The following is a 20,366-nucleotide window of genomic DNA, read 5'->3' on the forward strand; positions in this document are numbered from 1 at the left end:
CTTGACAACTTTTGACATGATATAATCGGAGTAGACGTTCCTCTTGGTAGAAGGAAAGTTTCAGGTCTCAGTGCCCCATTGAAACACTTGATGGTGTTTAAGGTTTAACACTTGATGTTTTATAGGCATCCATTTACTCAAACAAATCTCGTACACACAGAAGCATTTCAAGACTTGTGTGTGTCCAAAAAGAAAACGTTGAAGACGTTTAACAGCTGTAATGTATATGCCAAGTCTGGCGTGGAGCTGTAGCGCAGCCACAGGGAGTTAACGGAAAGCGTAGAAGAAGAATCAGCGAAGAAAATTTACACTTTTTTTTTTAACAAATATGGCTTTGCATGTATCAAAACAACATGAAAAAGACGAACACAGGAGAAGTGACAATGGCGGGTGATTCAATTACAACACCGCTTGTTGGATGTGGGAATAAAGAAGCAAAATATTTTGCTGCAAAAGCATAAGCAAGCTAAGGAGGCTGTGCAAAACAACTACGACACGGCTATCTGCCATTGTTGTTGACAGATTGACGGTTCGCGCAGTTACGCGAGAATTGGCACATACGTCATCAATCTGCGACAATGCGTCGTCATCGAGCTGCGACCATTACGTCATCACTGGAGGAGTATCCGGCATAAGGTGCCCAGACGGACGCGTACGGGTTGCGTATTGAAATCTTTCCACTCTGGAGCCCAGTTTCAAAAGTGATCGGTTTCAAGCTTCGAAACCCCGCCGTCAAGTGGACGAACGGCTTAAATGGTAAGAAAATTGTGGGGATACATTGAAATTGGCTTTCGTGTGGACGGGGCCTTAGAGACAAAACCAGCAGGCCTCATATACTGTATCATTGACTGATTGCCGAAAAGAGAGACAGCTGGGTATGACACAAAGCAAGGCAGTTAGCTGATTAGATGGCACTTGGGTGCTAAAAAAAACAAAAGAAACATAGGAAACGAACAATATTTTTTATAAAGCGTTGAGCTAAATCTTCAGCATATGTCTTGCTTACACAAGTAATGTTAGAGGAAGCTGGGGGTGACATTCATCAATAATAAAAGAACATTTGGTGTAAACAGCTATAACCGCTGGAAAGTTGACCCACCATGTGGGGCAGACTCGCGATTAGGGCTGTGCAGATCGAATACTAACGTGAGTATCGATATCGATACCAGAGCGCTAGTATCGATGTTTTACATTCACTTATTTATTTTGGTTGCTCATGGGTCCCTCACGCAATCTCTTTGTAGCACATGACAGCGGTGAGCGGCAATGGGGGTAACAAATAAGTATTTTTTTTACAGTGAATGACAATGAGTCATATTATGCATCGTTTGAGCTATTTCAACTACTAGTTAAGCTAGGTATTAGTGTAGCACATGTAAGTTTTGTTTATGCAATGTGACTAGACTAGAATAACTTCGGTGGCTGACGTTTCTTTGAGTGCAGAAGAGTGACAGGGACTAAGAATATGAAGATTATTACTAAATTGCAAATTTAACTAACAGCCCAGGTATGTTTCCGTTAAGGATATTATATTACGGCTGTTTAAGAACCTAACAAGAAAGTCTAAGTTGCACCAAAAAAAATCAAAATTAATATAATAATAATCATTTAAAATGCGATAATATTTTATTAACCTAAAAGTTCTTGGTATCGGCATCGGTATCGGTGATATTGGCACCAGTATTTAGTTGGTATCGATCGATACCAAACTCTTAAGTATTGCACAGCTCTACTCGCGATCCCATGACGTCAGTGAATACTCTCTATAGTACGTTTGTCTGTGAGCTGCAGAAGAAGTGCATAAACTTCCATTACAGTCTGTTTTTAGAGCAGATAATATGTTAGGCTTGTGATTGTGTGTTAGCTATTTATTTACCATGTTTTCGAACTGGTGTTTTCTTCAGTCACGCAATACTAGGATCATTTACATGGTATTATTAAACTTCCTGTGTTTTATGAGGTGAATATGTCAATTCTCAACTCTCTCATTTACATTCTGCTTCTAGACAATGTTGTCCTTCATAAAGCTTCAAACCTCCTGCTAGTGCCACACAACATTTTAAAATTTAAGCTCCTTCTAAATCTTAAACTTTCCCAGCGGTCTTATACTTGAACCACACATCCCAGTTGTCACATAATCGTCCTCACCCCTGCAAGCTTTTTGGGGAATCCAAACAATAGCTGAGTAACTGCAGACTGTGGAACATAAGTGGACCTTACATAAACTTCTTATTGATCCAACTTGGCCTGTGGACAGTAACTGGGAGAGCAGGTAACAACAACATTTTTGGTTTCTGAACTTTTGTGTGTTTAAAAGGCTTAAATGTAATGCTGGTTAGTGTAATGTAATAACTTAAGTCATTCCTGTTTTAAGTGTCTTTGATCAACTGTTAGGGCATTTCTAGACCTAATGTCTGATATGTCCGATCTATCTGATGTACTAACATTGGGATTCACAAGAGCGCAGACGTGCTAAGAGGCTGTAGTGTGGCGCGTTGCCTCTGCCCTCGCACAAGTCGCCGGGGATAATCCTGTTGCATCGCGGCCTCTGCCGTCATTGCTGGAAAAGAGTGATTAATTTGTTAAGGAAGCAATTGATCTGACAAGCCTGCATTAAATTAAGTGCCCCTCAGATTAAAACTGATCTCACGCCATTTGGGCCCATGTCTTCAAATTGCTTAGGCAAAAAATCCCTGACAATTGCATTAATACTTATCATTTGAAATAAAACAAGTACATAAGGCATTGTGTATAACTATCTGTTCACCTGCAAGGGTGCAAACACAAAACTGCTATCTGTTGTCTGCTTGTCAAAGAAAAGACAGTTAATCCTGGATACACCGCAGATGTTGGCGGAACAGAATTAACGCAAAGATTGGCAGTGACCCCCAGGGATTTGTTAGTTCAAAAGAGATCAAGTGCAGCGCAGAGGAATTAAGCAAGACTAATGTAAACGCGGACGCAAGCAGACAGGGTAGAACAGGCAGAGGTGCAGTGACCTCTTTCTAAATGGGCCATGCCTCCAGTCTTGCTAAGGCTTAGCACAGGAGTCCTCATTGGCCAGTCAAGGCCTGAGTGACAAGCTGGCAAGTTCTGAATAAAAAAAAACTGGTCGTACAAATACTAGGAGGTAAGCGCTACAGCGTCAATAATTGGGACGAGCCTTGAAAACTCAAGGGAGAACGTGTGTTTGACAAAACTTGAGGTAGGTTTCTTTTTTTCCTGTGTCCTTACATTATGCACATCTCTTAAAACAGGTGCGCTGACTTTGTTTTTGAAGAGTGTCTATCTGTGAAAAATGTATGCCTGACAAAATTAGTTCCGCACAAAACGTTGAGGGCATTAAGAATTTAAAACAGGTGCCATCTGCAAGGACTCAAGTAGAATCGAAAGAGATCATGGAAAAGGCTGATCTTGATTTTTTTCTCTCTCTGATTTGCACCGCAAGGCAGATATTTATCTAAGGATCAGCATGCATATTAGTACTAAACATCCATAACTTAACAGTTGTCCTACCTGTTGATCCAATCGATGCTCTGTTTGTGGTTGTTCTATTAGGGAAAGGGATGACCCAGGAAAAACCTTGTTTGTCTGCAGTATGCGTATTCATATTGACATTTGTGCGAGACAACTCGCATTACAGGCCATTAATCTGCATCATATTTTCTCAATATCTCTTTTCACTTTGCAGCATAGGATTTCCATCAAAATGGAACTCTTTGTAAAGCTCCTCTGTGTTGTCTGCCTGATCGGGACAGTCCTAAGCCAGGACATGCCTTACGAGGAGCTAATGGCCCAAATCCAAGCGTGCCCACAAGAATGCCGCTGCCCCACCAACTTCCCCCGTGCGGTCTACTGTGACAATAAAGGTTTGAAGAGCATCCCCCCAATCCCTCCATTCACCTGGTACCTCTACCTACAGAATAATCAAATTCAAGTGGTCTCAGCCGATGCCCTGCGCAATGCTACCCAGCTGCGTTGGGTAAACCTGAGTCGCAACAAAATAACCAGCGAGGGAGTGGAAAAAGGCACCCTGGTTGCAATGTCGCACCTGGAACACCTCTACATGGATGACAATATCTTGTCCTGGGTGCCGTTTCCACTGCCGGCCAACCTAGAGCACCTAAGTCTCTCTCGAAATCGGATCTCTAAGATCCCCGACGGGGTCTTCTTTGGCCTGGATAAGCTGACCCTCTTAGACCTGCAGGGGAATAAGCTGATGGATGATGCCGTGACTGAGGTGAGTCTGAAGGGTCTTAACAACCTGGTGCAGATCAACCTCGCCAAGAACCAGTTGAGCAGCATGCCTCTTGGCCTGCCGCCCACCACCACTCAGCTCTTCCTTGACGGCAACAACATCGACAAAATCCCTACAGGCTACTTTAAAGGTTTGCCCAAGGTGGCTTTCCTTAGGCTAAACCACAACAAGCTCGGTAGCAACGGTGTTCCTAACAACGTCTTCAACATCTCCAGCATCCTAAACCTGCAGCTGTCTCACAACCTGCTCACTGAGGTGCCCCTCATCCCCCCTGGCCTTGAACAGCTGTACCTGGACCACAACATGATTAAAAGTAGGTTTCCCATGAACATACTTATATTAACTGGTGATTGTAATTGTTTTCTGTTTCATTTCAGGTGTCAGTGGCGCCAACGTCTGCCCCATGGACGTTGAAGCCGTGGATGCTAATGACAGTACGCCACAACTGCGCTACCTCCGACTGGATGGCAACGATATTGAACCGCCGATTCCCAGGGATGTCATCCTGTGCTTCCGGCTCCTTAGGTCCATTGTTATCTAAATAAAGTAACATTTTACCGCTCAAGAGAGTCTGAGGACAACAGAAAAGACTCATTTTCATTACCAGGAATTGTAATCAAATCAGGCAGTTTAAGGGACCACTAGCTGTGCCTTCAATGTACAAATTATTTGATCTTTTAGATAATGACATGAACTTTTGACCTATGCTTATTTTTTTTATTGTTTTAAGAGGAGTTGTTGACTGATTAGTACTTTAAAAAATATATACATTCATATTCATTAATAGTAGGGGTGTCAGGTGATTAAAATGTTTAATTGACATTAATCGCATGACTTCAATATTTTAAATTTTACATCAGTTCTAAATGTACAATAAAAAAAATTCCTCTAAGTTTTCATACTCTTGTTAACATAAAAGTGGAAAAAAAATGTTAAACTAATAGAAATATGGCTGCATCTTTTAGTTATTGATACAGTAAATTCATCATTCATAAAATTGAGTTAAAATTAAAAAGATGTACTGTACTGTAAAAAAAAATGAGTGTGATATTTATTTGTATTGAGGTCATTTCTCTGCTACTAGATGGTATAATTGCATTTGTAAGATGTTGGTGACAGCTCAGTGCATTTTGCATCTCATATTAAAGGTGAGGTCTTTAGTTTTCACTCAGAAATTAACACTTCTTAAACACTGGATGTATACACATGTAATCCTTCTCGATCAACACCTCTGGGCTTCTGTTAATGTGTTATTGTTAACCCCAGCCTGTATTTTGCCATTTTGTTGTGTTTTGCCATGAGAAGGACGTTTGTAGGCAGAAAGTCTATGTTTACCCCTCCAGTCAATCACAGAGCGGGGGGCGTGTCGCTGAAGGCAGGCGCAATGTTGACGAGAAGAGTGGGGGTTGAGCCATGGGATGAGTCAATTTTGGATTGGTTGTTTACGGTTGTGTTTACAAACACAAACGCACAAAACTAAAGATTCCACCTTTAAGAGCTATCTAATCTTGAACATGAAGTAATTTGTAAAATTCTACACATTTTTAGAATTGTAACATACAACTTGACCCTAGTATCCACAAATATATGCATTATTATTACATTTATTACTGCTAAATGTTGACGTGGACATGTCTGCTGGTTTGCAACTGGAATTCCCCCAGTACAGGCTTTCAAAGTAAGGGGCGGTCATTAATCGCGTGTTAAAAAAAATTGTGGTGTTAAAGGAACTATAAATGAACTCATTAATTTTGACCCCCCTAATTAATGGTAATTTATTTTTCATCCATTGTTACTTTTTAGATTATGGTCTTTGTACATCTGAAAAAGTCAGATTGAGTATATTGTCTCCAGTTTTGATTGAAGTACAAACCCAATTCCCAAAAAGTTGGGACACTATACAAATTGTGAATAAAAACTGAATGCAATTATGAGGAAGTGCCAAATCTCAATATTGTGTTCAGAAAAGAACATAGATGACAGGTCAAAAGTTTAAACTGAGAAAAAGTGTCATTGTAAGGGAAAAATGTATTGATGGTAAATTTCATGGTGCCAACAAATCTCAAAAAAGTAGGGACAGGTAGCAACAAGAGGTTAAGTCAATTGCACTTAAAAAATTTTTTTGCTGGAGGACCAGTTACCACTAATGAGGTCCATTGGCAACTTGATTGGAGTAAAAAAAGAGCTTCTCGGAGTGGCAGTGTCTCTCAGAAGCGAAGATGGGTAGAGAATCATCAGTTCCTCCAATGTTGCGCAGAAAGATAGTGGCGAAATATCAGAAAGGTGTTTACCAGCGAAAAATTGCAAAAAGGTTGAAGTAATCATCATCTACACTGCATAACATCATCCAAAGATTCAGAGCATTTGGAACAATCTCTGTGTGTAAGGGTCAAGGCCGAAAGATCATAATGGATGCCCATGATCTTCGGGCCCTTAAACATCACTGCACCGCAAACAGGAATGCTTACTGTAAGGGAAATCACAGAAAGGGTTCAGCAATACTTTATGATTGTTGTAAGAAGAAGAGGGGATACGTCACAGTGGTGAAAATGGCCTTGTCCCAACTTTTTTTTAGATTTGTTGACACCAGGGAATTTAAAATCAACATAATTTTCCCTTAAAATTATACTTTTTCTCAGTTTAAACTTTTGACCTGTTCTCTATGTTCTATTCTGAATAAAATATTAAAATTTGGCACTTCCACATAATTGCATTCAGTTTTTATTCACAACTTGTAAAGTGTCCCAACTTTTTTGGGAATTGGGTTTGTACGTACAAACGCAGGATGTCCTGTGGATCCCAGATTCATTCCCACTGTGTCAGGTCAAGAGTTATTGATGCCTCTTTTGTTCTGATTCCAGATCAGCAACTTTTCATCTAGGTTGACACTTGCGTGATTCACGGCTGAACTCCGATCATCTGTGAGCACATGTGAGCTGGGCCTGAAAAAGGAGGGCCTTCCTGGAGAAGCGGGGAGACTTCCTCTCGGCTCCATGCTAACAGGGGCTTCTCACAGAGGTCCCATTGTGTCCACAGGCCCCTGGATCATACACGGACACACACGCACACATGAAATTTTCAACTTCAAGAAGTGAAATATTTCAGAGTGATTGAAATACACTTGTAGCAAAATAAGGGATACTTTTGTAAGGGATAATAATCCCGGTGTGGGAAGTGTGTGTGTGTGTGTGGGGGGGGGGCTCGTCCCTCTTGATCTGGTCTCTTGTTCTTTGTGTTTGATGTCGGGTGTATTTGTCTGTGTGTGTGTAGTGACATGCCCATTTGGGATGCACCCCCACCCCCTACCTCCCCTACCCCTAACCGAGTGACCAAAGCAACCTGCTCCAAACCAATCAGCCTCGGTGCCTACCTTCACACGTAAGCGGCAGGGGCACTCAGGTCTGTCAGACCCTACACATGCACATGCCACATACACACTTGAGACACCCGGACACACACGTTGGTACACACCCGGCCCCCCTCACCACCTGCTCCCGCCCTCGTCCAGGCACCTCTGCGCGACCCCTTCGCCACTGGCCAAGTTGCGAGCCCTCAGCATCTCCATCGTGGCTGAAGGGAGCATTCGGGAGAGCGGGAGACACAGGTAAGTGTCCCCGCCGCCGCCGCCGCTATCTTCATGATGAGAAGAGGGAGGGAGCAGGGGGCTCCTTATTCACTCGTGGATTGAGTTTGGGTGCGCTACAGTTTTTGTTTTCCTCGATGATTGGGATGCAATGGAGGGTGCTTTTATGACCTTTGTGAGCGATGTATAGAGATGCTTTTTACTCTGGTTACTCATTTCTTGGTGGGGGGGGGGTTACCATTGCTCAATTATTTGAGCCATGATCGAATTTTTGAGTTTGGAAAAGCTGCAGGTGACGGATTGTTATCCTTGATGAACAGAATGTATTTATTGGTGTTTTTAGTCAGGGATGTATTTTGGTTTTTTTCCCTTGTTGCTCATTTCTGATATGAACTTACCACTGCTCACCAAGCGAGGCAAAATTTTCACTTTGGCTAATTCAGTTGAGTTTTTTAAAGCTACAGGTGAATGATGATGACTGTGGTGCATTGTTGATGAAGTACGGATGGATTTAAATCATAAATCATAAAATGGTTGCTTTGCATACTTGAATCTTGAATGGTCTTAGCATTGCGCAACTGTTTATAAAGCAAAGCCATCATTGCACTTTGGCTGATTCACTTGACTTTAGGACAACTGCAGGTGAAGGTTGCTTTGGAATGTAGTTTTTTTACCTCTACGATGACCGGCTCATTATTCTTATTGATGTTGCTTTGGGATTTTGATTGAATTTACCGTTGCTCTTGAGTTAAAACTGTCAAATGCTATCGGTTACGGGATGGTTTTCTTTGATGATTGAATTGTGGGTTTATGACTTTCATGATGGATGTATTATTATATTGTTTTTTAATCTGGTTGATTTAATTTAACATTTTGGGATTTTAAATGGCCTTACCAGTGTCATAATTGGCATAATAACATCAGGGTTTGTTTTTTGTTTTTTTACTCTCCCGATAGAAGTGTGAGGACACACTTTGATTGATTTTAACATTTTAATGGATTTTTTGGATTTTGGATCCAAATGAGATTAGCATAGCTACGCCGAGAGCTTTTCTGCAAACTTGTGCTATGCAGCTGGGTAGTGTGGCTATTAGGGAAAAAAGGGTAATGAGGAATGTCCGACATGGGGCCAAGCATAACACAGATGATAATTTCCTTGACTTGTCACAGCCATTATAAAAGTCTCCATTCTAGTCATCTAAAAATCTGCAGGTTCTTATGCTTTGTTGTGGATGTAGAATGCTTGAGGCGTCTCTCTCACTCTCGCACTCGCTCTCTGAGACAGTGTGCATCTGTTAGTCTTTCCAAGTCTGTGTGTGAGTGTGTTATGTGTGTGTGCGTGGTTGTGTGTGTGTGTTTCCTTGCAGCCCAAAAAGCTGACTGCCATCCTGTCCACAAACATCGGTGGAATTTGGAGTTTGAGTGCTGAGACAGGCAGTGACCAGGCCCTCATAAAGGCCCTCTGTGAAGGGCCAAGGGGTCGAGCAAGTCTTGAACCGGACCCCTCCTCCCTCCTGTCCCTGCTTTTTGCACTCTCTCCGTCTAACCCTGAGGGCCAACATATTGTCCACGTCTCGCTCTTTTTCTTCTTCTTCTGCTTCTTCTTCCCTCGCTCTCCATTTCTCTGCCCCGGCCTGGAGGACTCCTGAGTCAGTTTTTTGTTGTTTTGTTTTTTAAACCTGAAACATGCTGCGATTTGGCTGCACCTGTCAGGCCAATAAATTCCTGATTTAGAGTGTAAGCACGCTAAATGAGAGCTTGTTATATGCAAATCTCTTGATAATGCCAAATGCCTCGCCTCCGATTAAACTGGGATACAAACAAGAATGAACTGAGGTAGTCCAAAGTGAATACGTGCAAAAAGTGTCCTATTCAGCGGATTCCAAGCCAAACCTAATATTAACCCAAAATGTCAATAGTGTTTGCTCCCTAAAATTTAACAAGCACTGACTTGGCTTACCTGTTTGACAAGTTCATGTAAAAGTTGGCCCTGCACAAACACAAAACAGAAGGCCCTCGCATTGGATTGATTTGATTAACCCTCACCCAGGAATTGTAACACACTAGTGGTGGATGAGCTGAAAATGACCGCCTTGGGCAGACTACAAATCCATTCAGTGTTTTTCAACGAGGCTAATGATCATCATGATGCAATATCAGCACGTGTGTGTGTGTGCGTGTGTGTGTGTGTGTGTGTGTGTGTGTGTGTGTGTGTGTGTGTGTGTGCGTGCGTGTGTGCGCGTGTGTGTGCGTGTGTGTGTGTGTGTGTGTGTGTGTGTGTGTGTGTGTGTAAGATGTTAGGATCCAGTTGCATGTGAATGTTGTGCACTGTTTTAGCAGTAGCCTATGGTAGATCATGCGATCATGATGAATAATTTGTTTACAGTTATGGTGAGTGTTCATGCAGTAGTCTATTGTGGTACATACTTCCTTGGCAGCAATTACTACATTCCTATTTAGCCAGGGCTTTGGTGCCATCTTGCGGCATCGATGAATAGCTGAGGATAGGATTCATAGATGCAAATGTGAATAGGTGAATTAATGAATTCGTGAACCACAAATTTCCTGCACTGTTTTTTTTCCAGTACACATGGTCAAAATGACGACTCATGAATCTCAATACATTCAAGGTTAGTTTTATTCTAACCACATGGCTTGGGTTTAAAAAAAATTAATAATCAATATCGAATCAATTTCCTTTTCAACCCCGATATCGATTCATAAAACCATGAATCGATTATTTTATATAGCTCATTTTCCCATAAATTCTTAAGAAAATAGAATTTTAAAGGACAAATATTTTTTTGTATCGTAACTGTTTATTTGAAATTTACTGTTAACATAAATTTTCTTACATTTATGAAAGACCTGACTGATTGCACTTGAAGACAATACAGAATATTTTAAATTTATATTAACAATTATTGATTATTAATTATTATTGATCACTTAAGTGATTATAAAACATACTACTTTCATTAACAAACAAACTAAGATCACATGACCAGTTACTGCCTCAGCAAAATTGGAATTTAATATTTGTGGAGGTTTTATCATCTCCGTGACATTTAATTAAGAATAATTGATGTGTCATAATTAATTAATCAATATCAGATTAAAAATCTAAATCGAATCGAACTGAACTCTTGTGAATTGAAATCGAATCGATTGAGAAAATTAGAACCGATACCCAGCCCTACTAGCGACACTTACGTCTTTTCTCTGTGTCCCAAAGGTGAACAATGAAGACGCTCGTGCGACTGGTACTAGGACTGCTCGTCCTCAAAGTGGTGGTGGCCAAGCCCCGGTTCTCCCGGCAAGCCGACCTGGACTCGTACAACGACGGCAACTACGATGTGGACGACATTAACTCAGAAAATCAAGAGTATGATTACGAGGACGGTCCGATCATCGAGGATCCCGAGGTTAGTTGAAAAGCGGGCCCCGGCGGTCCCGTAAATTTATCGCAATCGAGAATTTGTGTTTAGGCAGCTGCATAACGGTTTCTTCCGATCTCAACAAATCACATTAACAGTGCGGATGACTTTTTTTTGGAACAGGTCAGCAGGACAAAATTCCTTCCAAAGCCTGAATGCACCTCCAGCTTGGAAGATTAACAATGACTCGAAATGAAAGAATTCAAGGCCACGATTGGCGGTTGTCATAAGCAACAATGACGGCTGCTTCTTCCACCTCGTCTGCGATTATTCCCTCTCAAAAAAACGGGATTCCACAACTGGTTTAGCTCAACTTCAGCCGTCTGATGTGGTGGACCTGCGAAGCATGTGCTTCCATCTATCATGTGAATGTAGGCTACAGAACGACAAGGTTCAAGGCAAGTGGGGAGTCTATGAGGGGGTGACTTAAAGCTAGGAGACTTACTACTATGCCAACGAGTTTAAAAATGACTTGAACAAAATTATACCCCCCCACCCATTCTACACCTAAGCACGAGCAAAAGGTAGCATGGTAACCCATGACTATTACACCATTAGAGCCAATCAGAACCCTCACCAAAATTAATTTGCAGAAAAAGGTGCAAATGAATCAAAGGAAATGAACTCGTACATGTGGACTGATAGGGAAATAGACTTACATCTGGATATGATATTGGTCTACTATGGTCTTTGAAGAAGCTCTATCCACGCTATACATTCGTCCACCCCAAAAAAAGACGAAAAATTTATTTTTGCTTCAGCAGAAAACGGCAAGAATAACATACCATAAAGATATGTCAGTCTTGGCGTTGTCTATCTACAAGTGAAGGTGTCTAAATGTGAGTTTCTTGACAGTAGTGCATCAGTTGTGGAGGGAACAATGAAGCATGAGTATGAGCTCCATGCCTCTGGAATGCTGAGTCTTGACTTTCCACTTCCAAGCTGTTTTGTGGGTGTGTTGCGATTTATCTCCTCTCTTCTTCTCAAGGGAGAGCAAAGGCTCATCGGCAAAGAAAGTGGAGCAAATCTTTTGCTTGGAGGCTTTTTTTCCCTCCGCTGTCTACCACGTCACAATTGGACTCTTGATGCAGCTTTTGTGTAGGGAAGGCCTGGAATATCAACAAAATATGCACAAATATGTTCCCTATTGCTTTTGTCTCACATTGTAATATGCAACAATATGGTTTGTTGTACTTTTCCTGAGAGAAAAATGTACATTTTTGTGGAATTGAAGAAATACAAATACAAAGCATGAGTATTAGCCTCGTGTTTGTCTTTGTCTGCCCATGCAAACTTTATTTTGGAAACCTCAGAGACTTTGTCTCTTCTGAAAGCCACAAATATTCTGACAGAGTAGGACACTGCATATGTATGATATGAAGTATTTCTAAAGCCAGTGCTGCTTCTCTCTAGCTGAATGCTTCCAGTGACTATTAAACTGTAGAGGGGAGCGCGGGGGAAGCAGCAACATACAGTTTGGTTTTGACTCTGCACTGACATTGAGCGTCAGTATTCCTTTGCTGTTTTTTCTGCACGTCTGCTTGCCAGCTTTTCGCCTCTTCTTCCCCCATGGGTGAAAATGTTTGTTTTGGGTAAAGGGTTGGGGGGGTCAGTCGGTCCTTTCAAAGCCTGCCTTGTTGAATCACGCACTATCATCCTGCCAAAGCTCTGAAACATTGAAACATCTCTTAATTACTCCGATTAATGACTTAGTAGATTTCAGAAAGATCTGCTCATGGTTCTTACATAGCTTTATTCTGTTGTCTTGCTATACAGTCAATACGCTACAACATAGTTTTACAGTAAATGCATTGCAACAATAAAGATTCATGTAGTTACCATGTGTGTCTTGATTCCACAAGGACCATTGAGTGGTCTTTTTTTTTTACTGCATATGTTGAAGGAAGTGTCAGGTATTACCTGTGCTGTGTGGTGTGTGGAGGTTCATTGCCCCCAACTGGAGGAGGCTTGAACTGCAGAGTTGTGCTGACTGATCCGGTAAATTGTCATGTGTTGTAAGAAAACAGCATACGCAATTTATTTCATCTTAATTGTGTGTGTGTGTGTGTGGTGGGGGGGGCTCATTATGGCGGACATTAGGAACATGAAACCATCACTATTAACTTGAAGGTTAATGAGCAATGTGGTGGATTTGGAGTGAAGGCAGCATAGGGAGTCTCTGCTGCTATCTAGTGGTGGATCCTGAGCTCAAATGCAATTTTAATTTGCCACTCCATTTAGTCCTGATTCTGAAAAAATTATATGATATGATATGATATGATATGATAGGATAGGATAGGATAGGATAGGATAGGATAGGATAGGACAGGACAGGACAGGACAGGACAGGACAGGACAGGACAGGAAGGATAGAATACCAGGTCAGGAAAAATGACGTTATTGTGATCCACATAAAGCCATTTACGGGTTTAAATGAGGTGAGTCTGATTATAACACTTGGCATTCTGGTCTCAGGGCTGTTGTCTTCTCCTCAGATAGAGATTGGCACCCTGACCCCGCCTGACTACAACTACCCAATCCCCGAGGCCTCATTGGAGGAGCAGGAGGAGGAGGAGTTGCCCCTAAAGCCCCAGCTCATCCCACAGGGCTCAGGGGGGTCTGGTGTTCTCATGGGCCCGGACACACAGAAAGGTCTGAAACAGCTCAAACCTGTCACAAACAGGAAGTTTTTTTTTAAAATATGATGGTTTTTGGAGGGTCTTGGAGTTGTGCAAGCAGCATTGCCCTTCAGCAGCAACAACTAATCTGTTGTGGTCCACATCTTTTCTCTGTGCATGTGTTCCATTTAACTAGCTGTTCATGGTTAAATGTGTTCTGTTTGTTGTGTGTCCATTAATAACTAATCTTGTCTCTAACAAGAGGTGGAGCTGCGTCTGACGCCCATTGACATCCTTCTTGTCTCCGGGGATTTTGAGGGCTCAGTGGGGTCCGGTTCCTCAGAAGCCTTTGGGGTTTCTGGGTCAGGTGGTTCAGGAGATCCACTGGTCTCTGGTGCCTCTGGGAGTTCCGGTGATATTGTCTTCATCTCTGGGGCTTCTGAGGAGATTCTCAGCAGCTCCGGAGGATCAGGGGAGTTCTTGGTGTCCGGGAATGTGGATTTCTTGATATCAGGGGATCTCTATGGATCTGGGGAGGTCATTGGATTTGGGGAGAGCTCCGGATCTGGGGAACTCCTGATTTCTGGGGATATTCCAGGATCAGGGGACTTTCTGATATCTGGTGATCTTTCTGGGTCAGGGGATCTCTTGATATCCGGAGATCTTTCAGGATCTGGAGATCTCTTTATATCTGGAGATACCATGGGATCCACAGCTTCTGGAGACTTTGGCTCTGGAGGGTCTGGAGTTCTAATTGAATTAGGATCAGGGGGCTCTGGCATTTCCAGTGAACTCCCTCTGGGCTCTGGAGGTTCTGGGGACCAGTCGGGTTCTGGGTTCTCTGGAGATCTCCTGACCTCAGGTACCTTTGGAGGCTCTGGGGTATCTGGGGACACCGATGATTCTGGGGAGTCAGGGATAACATTATTACCTGGAGGTTAGTACTCGTCACTGTGTTACTTATAACCGTTGTCACCCTAACCTGCTGTTTGGCTTTAATTGTGAGAGAACAATTGGTTCACAAGTTAATTGAATCTCATCCTCCCAATGTATCTCCTAAACACTCCACCTTGGCTCAAACAAGAGGTGGAACTGCCTCTCATTCCAACAACTATCCCACAAGAGGCGTCGGGTACTTCAGGGGATTTCTCTGGAGTTTCAGGAACCTCAGGGGATCTTGGAGTCTCTGGAGACGGAGATGTCTCTGGAACTTCTGGTGTCTCTGCCTCTGGAGAACCCGAGGAGCCTCATATAATATTGATTCCTGACACTGATAAAGGTCAGTATCTAATCGAGATCCAAGACATATGCCAAAGGTTTTTTTGATTAGTTAAATGTTGGTGTCAGTGGAGTATCTCTGCTTACTAACACTCAAAAGTAATTCCCATTTAACTATTGTTAAATGCAACAAACACATTCTTGGTAACACTGCTAACTGATGCGGCAAACAGTTTCCCACTGATTGCCTGACTTATGGTTCAGTCCATGCTTGTCTAACCTGTTTCCTCAACACCTAATCTTGTCTCTAACAAGAGGAGGGGCTGCTTCCGACACAAGAGACCCCTCAAGAGGGTACTGGTGGTGTAGAAACGACACTGGGCTCTGGCTTACCAGAGCCCGAGGAACCTGAAGAATCTGAGTTTGACACGAAAGGTGAGCAAGGAATGAAAAAAGGGAATAGGAAACCAAGTTCCACGTGTAGTCAGTGTCAAACCATGGTGACAAAACTAGTCTAAAACACGTAATTAGCTCTTACTATTATGTTCCCTTGCTCTCCCCCTGTTTTCTCTCTCTCCTTGTGTCCTTCAGGTATGCCCACCTGCTTGCTGTGTACATGCCTTGGTGGTTCGGTCTACTGTGACGACTTGAAGCTGGACAGTGTACCACCTCTGCCCAAAGACACCACTCACTTTTATGCCCGCTACAACAGGATCACCAAGATCAATAAGTCCGACTTTGCTTCCATGAGTATGTTTTGCACCTGGTGTTGGCGTAATCAGCTGACGCAAAGAGCTGACAGACAGTGTGGGTCTTGCTGCATTCCAGGCAAGCTGAAGAGGATCGACTTGACAGCCAACACCATTTCGTCCATTGACAGCCAGGCGTTTATGGGTCTGCCGGAGCTTGAAGAGTTGGTGATTCGAGAAAATCACATTTCAGAGATGCCAGTCCTGCCAGAGACCATGACCCTGATCGATGCCAGCCACAATAACATTGAGTCCAAGAGTATTCCCAAAGAGGCCTTCAAGGTGTGCCTGTCAGAAACTGAGAATTATTGGTACCAATTAGTCCTCTGTAATTCAACCTCTTCATTCAATCTCTTGCGTAATCCAGGACATGACCAGCCTGCTCTACTTGTACCTGACGGACAACGAAATTGACTACATTCCTGTGCCTCTTCCAGACAGTCTTCGATCCCTACATCTACAGGTAGTTTCTGCTCAGGTTTTGAAGGAACCTGCTTTCTGGTTCTGTGGTTCAACAATTTCATAACTTGGTAGAGTGGAGTACTGTACATGTAGTGGGTATACCAGGTATCACTGGGTTGATGGTTCAAATTTGGCAGAAAGAAAATTTTATTTTTACTGAGTGGAAAACATACGACCATTCATATCAGTGAAAGTACTTGGCCATTAAGATCTTAACTTTACATATAGGCCTAGTTTGCAATAAGTGAGAACGGGGGGACTGAGGTCAATGACCTTAGGTTCATGGTTCAAATAGGGCTGGAAATAGATGTTATTTGAGAGCCTTTTCATTGTGGTTGACTTGCCGCCTGACTTCCATAAATGCAGTGTTGGTTGGTCATCTGGCGAACAGTGTAGTTAGCCTTTTGCTGGAAGCACAGAAGAGTGCTGGGAGTTAGTTTTGGGACGCTTGTGGTAAAATATGTTCACATTTCTCTCAATTTTTATTTTAAATGCTTGCAGAAATTACATTTTCAATTGACATTTTATTGTACAGGTTTCAATACATCATAAACCTAAGTGTAATTTATACAGCTAAAATACTAAAAATGTCAAATAATAGTTTAGACCGGCAGTGCAAGTATTATCAGCAAATTTTTCACTCACTTTTGCATTTGTTTTCCTAAGAAGAAGGCAGCATTAGACCAGATTTGTCTCCTCTGTCACACTAGGACTATTGGGTGAACGTAGGCACTGATCATCCTCTTGGCTATTGTTTGTTGTTACTACTTTATGCAGGATCTATCATATAAGCCTTTTTGGGTGGTGGCCCTGTCAGAAGCAGCACTGGTACATATATTGATGATATAATACTTTTGAATTTTAGTGTTTATTTTATATTTCAGGGCCATTGTAATTGCATTCACTGCAATGACAGTATCCTGACCTCGCTAAATCTAGGTAGAAGCACAATGTGCAATTTTTATTTTTTATGTAACTCCTTTAGACTCGCATTTTTTCTGCTGGGCAATTTTGTTTGTTTGTTTGTTTGACTGATTTTGTCTTTTCTCACATAAGAACAACATGGCAAACATTTTTGGGTGTTATCTCAATGTTTTTATTTGATATACTTGCACCAGGATAATATCGCTGTATTGTGTTGTAAAATTACCAAGCTTATATGTAACGTTTTTAACATGAACATCATGCTAATCAACTTGCAATTGTGATTGGTTAGCTAGGATCCACTCATGAACCAGAAGTGTTGACATCATCCAAAATATGCGTTTTATTGGTTTAGACATGCAAATATGTCTAGTGCAACCATCTATGGGGTCTGATAGGGAGGGGTTAAAGGCAGTGCCCTGCCCCATGCCCCTTTGAGTTTCGTCCCAATATTTGCGGGTCATGTTTTCTTTGTTCAGATGACGCATTACTGCAATAGTCCTTGTTGTCATCCATACAGAAGATTGCTAGTTGGAATCCACCTTGATGGAACATAACGGCAGGCACGGCTCCAGGATTATTATTTTTTTCTTTCATGCATGGGGGGCTGAGAAAATCATTTATAAACCTATTTTTAAAATATCAAATAAAATGCGGGAGGGGCTTAACTGGGGTTACAGATTTCTGATGGGGCTACAGCACCCCCTAGCCCGGTGTTGCGCCTTCCCTTCATAACGGTCTTATTTTCTTGATCTTTCCGTAGCGTAACAACATTCAGTCGATGCACGAAGACACCTTCTGCAACCTGCACGACTTCAACTACATCCGCAATGCGCTGGAGGACATCCGCCTTGATGGCAACCCCGTCAACTTGAGCCGAACTCCGCAGGCGTACATCTGCCTGCCCCGCATCCCTGTCGGCGACCTCATTTAAAAATAAAAAAAAAACACGCAAACGCAGCGACCGCCACCACACGTCCCTGTAAATATCGACCCAACACGTGCACGGGACGTGCGGACACTCGTCTTTCGGCGACCTTCCACCCACCGCTGGAATACACTATTTTGCGGAGAGGTACCACTTTGCGTGGATATCCACGATTCCATAAATGCGCGAGATGTGACTGACCATGCACATACACACCGCTGTAGCACACCTCCACGACAGGGATTCGCATCACTCAAATAAAAGCCAAACTATTCCACAACTTGATTTAAGAATTTAAGTCAACTGAAAGTTTCTGTCTGGTGTCTGCACACAACTGTTTATTGTTTAAAGATGATTGTTTTGTAAAAATTAAATATAAATATTAAATAAATCTAATGCAATAAAAGACGCATTTTAAACACAAGCATTTGTGGTAATGTCTGTACTGTAAAATAAAAAGAAGTTGAGGGTGTTGACTGTACACAATAGCTTATTCCAAAGCTACTATTGTTCATGATTTTGGAGGAGGGTTGTGGCCAAGAACAATGCTAACATCTTGCTATTGTGTGCTCTGTATGGAATAATTACAAGTAAATAAAGTTGTTTTTAAGACCTCTTCCCCCCACCCCTCCAAAAAAGAAGCTTTTATTCCCCGAAGTACAGTATTCATGGTTGTTCAAACAACAAAGTAGTCCCTACTTTTAGTTTAAGAAGATAACATGTCAGTTTTGCTCTAAAAAGTTCCCAGTCAAAAACTATCAATTAGTTTTTCAAACAAGTCCAGGAAGCGTTCTGTCCTGTTCTTTGTGGTCTCTTGGGAGGCTGGCTTTTCCAACGCGGCTTTCCGCCTTTTCAACGCCAGCCGCTCCCTGTTGACAGCATCGCGGCCTTTGGCCACCATCTCTTTCTCCCGCTCTATCAGCAGTCTCTCCCGATCCATCAGGGCTCGGTCCCGGTCCACGATGGCGATCTCCCGCTCCAACAACGCCCTGTCCCGTTGCAAAGCTATACGCTCCAGCTCCATCGATCGCTTTTCCCTCTCCATTGCCTCGTCTTGTGACATGAACTCCTGGCTGCCTTCCATCCCATTCTCATCTTCATTACCATCACCCTCCTCCTCTTCTGTTTCACTATCTCCATTCAACGTCACCTCTATTTCCGGGACTACATTTGTTACTTTAGCCGAAGAGAGGCTAGCAGAGGTTATCTTTCTGTTCTTGCCTCTAGGCGAGATGTAGAATTTATCATCGCCGCAAATTTCCAAGATGGGGCCACTGCCATCCAGTCTGCCCTCCATTGCGTCATCCATCAGAGTGAAGAGAGGCCACATATAACAATGGCTTTTGCCCTTAAGGTCCTATGAAGAAACAGTCATGTGTCAAGATACATTAAACAGTTATATTCAATATTATTCATATTCCCAAGAAAAATTCAAAGAATTATACCGTGTATCGTTTTCTTAGGTTATGCCATTTTGCGCTGGCTTGACTGTGGTTTAGTTTGTGTTGCAAGCCCATCTGTCTGAGGATGGCCATCCATGCCCACGCAGAAGTATTTCTCTTCTCAGAGAAGAGGTACTTATTAGACACCCTAAGCTTCACGAGCTCTTCTGCTTCCTTTAGGCTCCCTATAAAATAAAATAAATGATTACGACAAAGCAGAAGGTAGAAACGCAGAGTACAAAATAATGGACATTCAGATTTATGAGCACTGAACGCAGCACAATACAAAGCAAACAACTTAATTTATAGAGCGCTAGTCAACTTGTGCAGCATAATAACGGAAATTACGACGGCGTTAACGTTGTTGCTAGCAAACTAACACTTTATTAAGAATACTTAATTAAAACCAGTCATTTCAAAAGCAAGTAGTAATCGCAACATTCACACATGCAAACGTAGGGTGCTTCGTAGGTCGTCATTTTTAAAATACCACGCAGCCTTTTTCCCCTTTCCTGTTTTTTTACAAATCAAACTTACAATTATAAATTGGCTCTGCGTGGCTAACTGTAACAAATGTGGTACTCGTGTACGCGTGATCATGGAACGTCATTTCGAGTCCAGTTTGAAGACTTCTTCCAACAAGTACACTTCGTAGGGCAGACGCTATTTTCTTCGGCGCTGTGGCAACAGGCAAGGTAGCTTCATGTCACTTCCGCCTATGCCGCGGCAATCACATCACTTCCTTCC

The 20,366-nt window shown here is 42.4% G+C and overlaps 3 protein-coding genes across 3 annotated transcripts; 2 read left to right on the top strand and 1 right to left on the bottom strand.

Moving 5' to 3' along the window:
* The first annotated feature begins 3,052 nt into the window (after positions 1-3,052).
* On the top strand, positions 3,053-6,192 carry kera (keratocan). Its single transcript, XM_077545541.1, has 3 exons — positions 3,053-3,205; positions 3,692-4,571; positions 4,636-6,192. The coding sequence occupies exons 2-3, from the start codon at positions 3,710-3,712 to the stop codon at positions 4,797-4,799; spliced, it is 1,026 nt and encodes a 341-aa protein (XP_077401667.1). The 5' UTR covers positions 3,053-3,205; positions 3,692-3,709; the 3' UTR covers positions 4,800-6,192.
* A 1,591-nt stretch (positions 6,193-7,783) lies between these two features.
* On the top strand, positions 7,784-18,782 carry epyc (epiphycan). The gene is made up of 10 exons (XM_077543566.1): positions 7,784-7,862; positions 11,077-11,266; positions 13,774-13,930; positions 14,159-14,833; positions 14,981-15,175; positions 15,430-15,549; positions 15,706-15,864; positions 15,943-16,145; positions 16,231-16,326; positions 18,013-18,782. The coding sequence occupies exons 2-10, from the start codon at positions 11,084-11,086 to the stop codon at positions 18,181-18,183; spliced, it is 1,959 nt and encodes a 652-aa protein (XP_077399692.1). The 5' UTR covers positions 7,784-7,862; positions 11,077-11,083; the 3' UTR covers positions 18,184-18,782.
* On the bottom strand, positions 18,778-20,345 carry LOC144034645 (uncharacterized). The gene is made up of 3 exons (XM_077543565.1): positions 20,157-20,345; positions 19,623-19,804; positions 18,778-19,534 (listed from the first exon to the last, which is right to left on the bottom strand). Exons 1-3 carry the CDS (start codon positions 20,227-20,229, stop codon positions 18,926-18,928), a joined length of 864 nt encoding a protein of 287 aa, XP_077399691.1. The 5' UTR covers positions 20,230-20,345; the 3' UTR covers positions 18,778-18,925.
* Between the last annotated feature and the right edge of the window lie 21 nt (positions 20,346-20,366).

Source organism: Vanacampus margaritifer, chromosome 15 (genome assembly GCF_051991255.1).
Source record: "Vanacampus margaritifer isolate UIUO_Vmar chromosome 15, RoL_Vmar_1.0, whole genome shotgun sequence".
Lineage (NCBI taxonomy): Eukaryota > Metazoa > Chordata > Actinopteri > Syngnathiformes > Syngnathidae > Vanacampus > Vanacampus margaritifer.